Genomic DNA, 9623 nt, shown 5'->3' with positions numbered 1-9623 from the left:
TTGGTGCCTACAGGGCTCTCCGTGAGGGGCCCTGATACATTCCCTAACCTCACGGGCACCAGCATGAGCCTTCTTGATGCTTCCACATGCAGACATACGTAGGTGTGCATGCACACACATGTCAGAAAAGACATGTGCTTGGACCCTGGGGTCATGAAGCCACATATGTACACAAAACGGACAGGTCTACACACACAGGAGCACGAGCAGCAGCAGCTAGCTGCCTCCTGGGGGGCCCTCCAGCCTGCCCCATCTCCCCTGCCAGCTCCCCACACACACACCCTCCCCTGCTACCCACTCACTGGCCCTTTTGGTGCTTACCTTGGCTGGAGCATTTAGCAAAGCTGTTGTTGCAGTTCTTGCTGAAAATATTCCAGTCCTTTGTAAGGAGATTCTTGGTTTCATTAAAGACATTCTTGATCTTCTCCAATAGCTGGAGGGGTGTCTCATAGAAAGTTCGGACACAGGCCTGGAAGGGAACAGGGCCTTCTTTGGTGAGCATGACCACTGGCCCCATGTCTATTCTGTTCATCAAATTCCTCGGCCTTTCTCACTTTCGTATTCTTTCCCCTTATTGTTTCCACCCTCGCCTCTGCTCTGGTTTACAGTGGAACCAGTTCCGAGGTTGTGAGCCCTGTCATTTATTCATGGATCCATTTGGTGGCTATTTATATGCCAGACACATGGTCATTAAATCAGATAATGCAACGAACAAGAGAGAGGTGCTTCCCAGCTGAGGTAAATCAGATAATGCAACGAACAAGAGAGAGGCGCCTCCCGGCTGAGCTGGACACGGAGCCCTGCAGGGGCACTGGTGCAGGAACTGAATGAGGCTTCAGAGAGAATCTCCCCAAGGAGCCCACTGAAGGGTGAGCAAGAGTTACCCCGGAAAAGAGGTGAGATTGGAGAGAGTTGGGTAGGCTGTAAGGACAGACAGCATGGGTCAAAGGTCCTGAGGCAGGGAAGAGCATGAAAGCTCCGAAGACTGAAAGGAGGCTGGTGCCACCGCAGTACTGCCTTCTAGGAGGAAAATGGGGAGGGACGGGGCTAGACAGAGCTCAGCAAGGGCCAGGTCCTGCAGGGCCTTGCTGGCCATGTAAGAACGTTTCCTTTTCGCCGCACAGCAAAGTGACAACACCAGGAGGGTGAGTGGGGAGATAGGCAGTGGCAAGGTAAGAATTAAGTTTTAGAAAAAGCATTTTGCCAGGGGACAGAGAATGGCATGGGACAGGCCACAGGGGATGTGGGCTCTTGGTCAGGATTGCTGTGTCCTGGAGGGAGGGCTGGGACACCCAGTCCTGTCCACTGAGCTTGTCTCGTCTCTTCTCATCACAGGGCCCAGGCTCCCCACACCCCCTGGAGCTGAGAAGCTTCCCCCTCCTGGATTTCCTCCCACCTCTGGAGCTGCTCCTTCTCAGCCTCCTCCTGGGCTCCCCTCTTCCTTTGACTTCTAAATGCTGGCCTTCCTCAGGGTTCAGCCCTGGGCCCACTTCTCTATGCCAGGCCATGCCACCCATGCCCCCCACGTCATCTCTGACCTACTTGCAATGGCAAGGTTTTCCTTAAATTGAGCTATCCAGGGCAAAACTATGGGCTCCACTGGGCTGTGAGGTCCTGAAGGGCATTGCTGTGTCTTTGGCCGTGCAAACAGTAGGTCTTTAATAAACGTGATCAGGGCAGTGGCCTGGGCTTTCAGTGAGAAACCCAGGCTCAGCTCCATCTCTGCCAGTGGGGTGCCAACGACTACACTGTGTGGTGTGGGCTTATCTCCTCATCTGTAGAGTCAAAATAATAACCCTGCTAGCCTCCGAGACGCCGGGGCGATTATAGGACAGATGAGCTGGCCCTCTCTTGCCATCATAAACCTCCCTCATAGCTCACCTCATACGTCACAGGAATCATCAGACACAGGGCCCTGACGACCACCTCTCAACGGAGGATGCACCTTCCCTCCTAAGGAGCTCTGGATCCCTCCCCGCTGTCCTCTCAGGGGACTTTAATGATTAAAGTTCATTTATTTCTTTCTTCCATTAATGAGAGAGAAAGAGACAGCACCCCCAACAGGATCTTGATCCTGCTATCCACCCCCCACCTCACCCAGCCCCCATCATGGGCATGTACATGTCCGGCCTACTCAGGGAGATTGCCAGATGTGAGCCCGGAACCTTTCCAGAACCTTCTCCTGTGTGTCAGCCTCAAAGAGTGTCCAGTTTTTACCACTGCACCACCATCTGGCCTGTCTTCTTAGGAGACTCTTGTGGGGGACTAGCTACTCTGGCTTGAAGCTCCTCGGCGTCCCTCCCCCTGGAGCTCACCCCTCGGTATTCACATGTGTTCTATGGAAGGAAGACATATCACTATCAGTCATGGGTGGGGTGGATTCCTGGGCCATGCTCAGACCCAGTGAATCAGACTCTGGGGCTGCTTCCTGGGAATGTGCATTTTATTTTATATTTTAAAAACTGCTATAGGGCATGCATGCTTGCTGGAGAGAGAGAGAGAAAGACAGAAGGGGGATGGCCATGCTGCAATCCCTTCTCCTCCGTTCTCTTCTTGAGATCTTGGGCATGCATGTACATGTGCCAGGCATGTTTTCTAAGCCAAACTATACAGTTGGCCACGTGGGATCCAGCTGCCTTAACCAGCACATCACCTGCTGGCCTGGAATCTGCATTTTAAACAAGCTCAAGTGATTTGAGGAGCCTTAATAGTGGAAAAGCACAGATTTCACCCCTCTCCTGTTAAAAAATTCTTCCCTGTCCACTGCACACTCCCTCCGACTACATCTCTCTGTATTCCATCCCCTCATGGAGCCACATTCCTCCAGAGTGTTGGCTCCACCTCCTCTCTTTCTAGTCACCCAAATCCAGAAGCAGCCTCTCTGCTGCCAACTCCACTGGACACGTTATAGCCCTTATCTTGCTTGGCTTGCCAACCCCATCTGATAAAGCTGACTACTTCCACCATTAAATGCTTTTTTCATGAGCCCATGACACAGCACTCTCCTGGTTTGCTGCCCCCTCAGGCTGCTCCTTCTCTGTCTCCTTGCCAGGTGCTGCCCCCTCTGCCTGACCCCTAAGTTCTGGGGACGGCAGTGTTGTACAGCCCCGGCCTTGTGGATGGGCCCTATGCCCAGACAGCTCTGACCTGTGTATCCCCAGTCACTCTCAGAACCACACACCCCTCTGCCTGCTCCGTCCCCACTCACATGCATCTCAAACTGAGCTCCTGCTCTTCCCCAGCCTGCCCTGCTCACTGATCGTGCCCATTTCAGCATGATCCTCGAGGGGACCAGCAGGTGGCACGGTGGTTAAGGTGCTGGACTCCCAGATGGCTGACCATGGTTTGAGTCCCAGACTTGAAAAACACGCTGGATGTGTGTGCATGCATGCCCAAAATCCCAGGAAGAGGATGGAGGAGAAGGAATTGCCATCCTCCCTGGGCAATGATTTCTCCATTTTCCCTCTCTATCTCTCTCCAGGGAGTGCACGTGTCCTATGGCAAAAACCTTAAAAAATGAATGAACAAAACAAAGCAAAAAAAATCTATCCCTGTAGCCTAGTGGTTACATGAGCTGGCTCCTACATGGCCTAGTGCAGTACCAGTCCTGTCCCTACAGCTTTGAAAAACACACCCAGCATGTGTGTGTGTGTGTGTGTGTGTGCGCGCGCACGCGTATGTGTGTGCGTGCACATGCATGTGTGCCCCAAATCCCAACAGGATGGAGAAATAGAAGAAAAGGGATTGTGGTGTGACCCCATTGGGGGTGCTTTCTCCCTCTCCCTGTCTGTAAGGGAGTGCACGGAGCACATGTTTCCTATGGCAAAAAAAAAAAAACAAAAAAACAAACAAACAAACAAAAACACCCTTGGCTCTTCCCTCAGCTCCTCACATTCACCGCATCAACAAGGACCTACTGGTATACATTCACCTGCCTCCATCTTTGCTGCACCACCCTGGTCTAAGCCACCACCATCTCTGGCCTGAACTTGCGCCTCCTGCTGTTCTCCCAGCCTCCATCGTGCTCCCTGCAATCCCTTCTCCACCTCATAAGTGACGTTAAGTCACTCACCTGTTCACGATGGCTTCCCTTGCACTTAAGACAAAATCCCACATCACTGATAATGATCTAGCTCTTGCCTTCTGTCCTCTCTCCTTCTCTCCTCCCATGCCTGGGCCATGCTGATCACTCTCTGGGTCCATGAATGTGCATCTTCCCTTTCACCTTGGGGCACTGTACATAACATTCCCCATTCTGGAGAGCTGTCCCAGCTCATTGCTTTCTAACTGGTAACATCTTTGGAGCCCGGGTTTTAAAAAATTGATTTTTGGAGAGGTTTTTGCTATAGGGCATGTGTGCTCACCAGAAAGACAGAGACAGAGAGACAGAAAGCGATAAATTACCCCCCAGGGGGAATGGCCATGCTGCAATCCTTTCTCTTCCCTTCTCCCCTCGGGATCTTGGCCATGCATGCACACATGCCCGGCATGAGTTTAAACCAGTGGGTCCAGGATTGGAACTGCGGTCGACTACATGGGAGTCCAGCAACATAGCCATTATACCGACTGCTGGTCCCTTGAGTTAATATTTCTACTCAAAAGCCTTCCTGTCCTCATTCCTATTTAAGCTAGAGTGCCCTGTAACTCTGGGAGAGCCCCATGTGGTTCTTGTTCATGGCTCACCCCTCACCTACTTCTGGTCTTCCCTTCGCTGGGTCACTCTTCTCCAATGCAGTCATCGCCTCTTACGGGTCACATATTTTACTTATTTATTTTGTTCACTGGCTCACCACTCTCAAATGTAAGTGCCATAAATGTGGGGGGTTTTGTCTGTTTTGATCACAACTATTTCTTGGCGTCCAGAACAGTGCCTGGTACACAACAGGCCCTAGATAACTGTGGGGGGTTTTGTCTGTTTTGATCACAACTGTTTCTTGGTGTCCAGAACAGTGCCTGGTACACAACAGGCACTAGATAATGATTTGTTGAATGAACCATCCTCGGGGTGTGTAACGGTATTCACGGTGGCATTGTCTAACAGCTGCCCCCCTCACTTGACTACAAGCTTCATAAGGCTGGAAATCACGTATTTCAGTCCGGCTCACAGTGACATGGTTAAGCCCCAGCGCCGCCTCCTGCACAAGAAGTCCTTGGTAAAGGTTTGTGGAATGAATAAACAATTGAGAGAGTGAGCAATGCCACGAGGTGAGTGAATGTTCTCTGCACACATGACCAGGGATGGTACTGCCATTGCTGGGGCTCTGGCTGAGCACTCCTGGCTCCAGGGCCTCCTACCTTGTCATGCTCTCCATAGTCTGTGGTAAAGCAGCTCTTCAGACTCAGAGACAGTTCCTGCAGCTGCACGATGGTAAGGGCGTTGGGGGTGTTATCCTTGAACCGCATGGTGTCCTCCATGATGTCTTGTACCAGGAAAAACGCCTTCTTAAGGTAGCACACAGGATCGCTCTGGAAACAGAACCTGGAGCTTATGGCCTGGTTGATACAGCATGGGAATCTAGTGCTATGGCAGACGCCTCCATCCCAGGCAGCCTGCCTAACCCCTGCCCCTGGGGGCAGGGGCACACCACTCCAGGTGGTCTCTGCTTCCCCTCTTTGGGATCTAGCTACTGGGGAGAGATTGCAACAGGGCATGTGGGAAGGACATATGGATTCTGACAGAGAGCCTTGGACTTCCAGACTAGGAGGCTTTCATCAGATGGAGACACACAGAGAGGGTGGGCTTCCAAGAACCCTTCTCCCTCTCAGCTTGCTTTCACCACAATCTTTTACCATGTAGCCCCTTCAAGCCCTCCAGAATGTAGGGAGTACGAAGACTACCTCAAGGTCCAAAGAAACACCTCAATGTCTTGGCTCCCTAAAGAGACGGTGGTTGCCTCAGATAGCTTTATGTCCCTACCCGAATTCGGGAGATTCTGGGGAAGTGTGAGGGCGAGGGAGCGAGGAATGAACACCAGGCGAGACCACCTGGGCTTCCTCCTGAGCGATAAGGAGTCTTGAGGGATGTGGAGGAAGGAAATAAAAGTAGCAAGTTGGGGTTTCATAAAGCTCCCCCTAGTGGCGAGATGAGAGGAGGGCTGAAAATACGGAAAACATAGTTAAGGAGGCTCCAAAAATTGTCCATGCAACTGCTTGGAGCAAGGGGACAGAACCCAGAGCTGCTGGGAGGCAGGGCCAGCAGCCTTTGGTGGCTGGTTGAGTGTAGGGTAGCGGGAAGGGATGGACTGCCTCCCTGGCTGCTGGTCTGTGGGTGGATGGAGGCGACATCCTTAAGCAAAGCAAGTAACCTGGAAGAAGTATTGATTTGCCTTAAGCCTTAGAGCCAGTCTGCCAGCCACCACTTACCAGTCTGCTCCCTTAACCTCTCCGTTGATTGATGATGAGGATGATAAGCAGTATTTGCACGCCACATTGTAGCACCATTGGACTGAATTAGAAAAGTGCCTGGCATATCGTAAGCACTTACATGTGCCAGGCCAGGAGAAGGGTTGGGCAGGGGATTGAGCCCTGGCTCCTGACTAGCCCTGGGTCCTAGCCCTCTGGACTTGAGCACTAAGGGATCCGCACACCCTCATCCTGTGCAGCTGTAGAATTTCTGCTGCCTTCATGCTCCCACGTGCACCCCACCCTGAGAGGTGTACAGTTGGGCACATGGCCTTACAAATGCCATCACTCACCAGCTGCTCCCGGTCTACGAACTCAAAGGCAATTTGGCACGAGGTCTCCATTTGACTGTCAATCTGTAAGAGAGAGCAGGCCAGTGGTTGCAGGTGTCTAAGCTCAGCCAAGCTTGTCTCAGAATAGGGAACTTAGTTTCTGGGTGGGTCAGGCTTGGATTTCATCTGCCTCCTCATAACCACACCTGGAAAGACAGAGCCAAGGCAAGGGGAAGATCTGTGCCTCCCACAGTCCCAGGAAAGGGTTGGAGAAGCAATGAGAAGTCTCTTCCTTCTACCTCCCACCCCGTGAGATCTGACAGATGCCAGTTTGTTACAAGGAAGATCTATCGAAGGATATAGGATATAATCGTCCCTGGAAGGTGGTGAGCACTCTGTCAGGGCAGGAATTCAAGCAGAGACTGGACGAATTCTGGCAATTCAGGATCTGTAGGGGCTGGGGCTAGCTCCCCCTAAAGCACCTGCGAGCCCCCATGCAGTGGTTCTTGTGCAAAACCTCAGGGAAGGACAAGAGTTGTGGTTCTCATCTACCATGGATTGCTGCCTGCTTGCAGTCTGGGGGGGCGAGAGAGGCAGGAGGCCCAGCCCACAGGTCCCACGCTCAGGGCCCTAGAGCTAGCCCTAGCCCGTGGTGTCCCACCCTTCCTGGCTGGCCACAGGGATAGCAATTTCCCTTTGAGCAGGACAGCAGCCATGACAACAACCTGATTCTGCCTGGCAGGACCGTGTTTGGAATTGCTGACAGTTCTGTGGACCCAATTAAAATGAGACATGGGATCCTTCATGGTCAAGATGAGCAGGCCATTCTAGCCTTAGGGTGTGGACAAGACCAGAGGGCAGAGGACTGGGAGTTAGGCAAGAGCCTCCTCTGCAAATCTGGGCGGGGCTCTGGTGCCAAGCTGGCGGCATATCTGGGATTCCAGGAGCTGGAGGCAACATCTGGACACAGCAGGCAGCCTGGGATGGCTTCCTGGAGGAGGTACCCCACTGAGGGACAGCAGGTCTTGGAAGCCTCTGCAGAGCCCATTGCTGACATTCCTGGGCAATCATGAACCCAGGCAAAGGGGAGATGACATTTCTGCAGAGGAGTCAAAGAAGGTTTCAGGGTTGGGGAGACCTGAGGTCCTAACCTTGGGAAGGTCAGTGAGGGGAGTATCAGAGGAACTAGGAATGAACCACAAGCGATGTCCTGCACAGCCCTGTTTCAGGGCCTGCAACCCCTCTCTTTAACCATGCTCCTTGGCTCCTGTCTGGGTTTCCCCAGTGGGGAGAAGAAGGGGGAGGCATGGCTACACACTCACCAGCTGCTGCAGAACTTCCAGGTGTCCGTTCCCAATCATGTTGCTACAGTGCTCCGACACCTCCTGGGTAATGGTCCGGCTCACCAGGAAACAGGCCAGCAGCAGCCAGGGGCCCAGCCATGTCTGTGACAGAGGACACGATTTCTCCCCAGCTCTCACTCTCCCCGGTACCCGCCCATGCACTGCTCAGAGTGCAAAATCAAAGACTGCAATGCTACAAGTTCTACCCTCACCCCAGGATGCAGCGGTTCTCAAATCCAGCTTTCCCAGGATTTTCTACCAGTTACAGCACCTCCTTGCTCACCCTTGATAACAACCTAAATGCCATCTTCTCCAAGAAGCCTTCCCAGATTAACCTAGGCCAAGTCTAACTGCACACCGAACTCCTAATGGCTTGTCACGAGTGGCTTGCCTATTGGTCTGAATTTTAATTACACAGGAAACTTCTCCAGGGCAGGACTATGTCTACCCATCACTCTTCCTGCAACACCAGCACTGAGCCAAGCACCTCGTAAGCAGCCCACAAGTTCACATTCATGTACAAGCTGGAGACACTTTCCCTGGCCCAGCCCTTCCTCCCACCTGCTTCCATGAAGGTCTGGCTCTGTCACTGGAAAAACTGGGGGACCAAAATCAGTTCACTTGGAACTGATTCCGTGAGAGACCTCCTGGAGACCCAGGTGTGTGTGTTTCAAAAGGAGCCCGACTAATTAATCAGAGGCAGTGCCAGCTCGGCCATCCCTGGCTGGCACCTGCCTTCCAGAGCCGCAGCAGGTTCTATATGCAGTCAGCGAGCTCTTGTGGCAGGGATATTTACTGAGTGAGATCTGTCCCTCTTTCAGCACCCACCTGACCCAGAAGCTGCTCAGCTCCAGAGTGATGGGATCGGCTCCTGATGCTCAGTCTTTCCCCTTCCTTCCTCCCTTCCTCTTCCTCACCAAGGTCCCCTCATCTCTTTTCCTAGGACTCCCTTTCTCTAGCCCCAGGCAGAGGGACTCGTGGGCTTTCTTTGCCCAGCTTAAGTTTGCCTCCTGGGAGCTCCTGAGCCTCCTGGCAGTCACTGCCCCCAGATTCAGGGAAACACTGGCAGGGTGGGGTGAGGGCCGGCACTTTCCTGGGCTCTGGGCTCTGCCTGGGTAATCCAGATGATGAAACAATTGCTGCAAATAAATAGCACATTGGAAAAACACAGGGAGGCTCAGCAAGTCCACAACGCACGCTGACTTACATGTAACTGAAAGGCCAGCCGCTTGGCAGCTCTGACCAGGGAGAAAAGGCAGCGCTGCTGGGCTAGCAGGGAGCTTGCAAGGAGGGGACCTCAGGAGGCCTTGAAAGATGGAGAGAAGTAGACAGCAGGAGAGGAAGGGAGAGGTCTACAGGGAAGAGGCACTGGATGGTCCAGTGTCATTCAGCACAAGGACTATGGGGCTCTGGCCTCACCTAAAGGAGGGTGAAGTGGAAGAGGGGGAGGACAGCCATGGAGGGCAGTTACTTCAGGCTCTGTCGGGCGGTTAGAGAGGTAGCCCTTGGAGGGAACTGCTTAGTCCCTCAGTTATCTCAGGGTCAGGGCCTACTGGAGGACGCTGAGCCTTGTGAAAGTTGCCTCTGCCCAGGCTGGCTGCCACTG

General features: G+C 53.0%; 1 protein-coding gene across 3 annotated transcripts in view; it reads right to left on the bottom strand.

The window, feature by feature from the left end:
* Positions 1–8119, bottom strand: part of CSF1 (colony stimulating factor 1) — a gene marked incomplete at its 5' end in the record, with an annotated part of 18202 nt that extends 10083 nt beyond the window's left edge. For all 3 annotated transcript variants that reach the window (XM_014588212.1, XM_014588214.1, XM_014588213.2), the window contains 4 exon segments: positions 322–469; positions 5296–5466; positions 6696–6758; positions 7997–8119. In XM_014588212.1, coding sequence (XP_014443698.1) covers positions 322–469; positions 5296–5466; positions 6696–6758; positions 7997–8119 — 505 coding nt within the window.
* Between the last annotated feature and the right edge of the window lie 1504 nt (positions 8120–9623).

This window comes from Tupaia chinensis, unplaced genomic scaffold (assembly GCF_000334495.1).
Source record: "Tupaia chinensis unplaced genomic scaffold, TupChi_1.0 Scaffold000270_1, whole genome shotgun sequence".
Classification (NCBI taxonomy): Eukaryota; Metazoa; Chordata; class Mammalia; order Scandentia; family Tupaiidae; genus Tupaia; species Tupaia belangeri.
The sequence above is the reverse complement of the archived record's forward strand: the minus strand, read 5'-3'. Positions and strand labels throughout refer to the sequence as shown.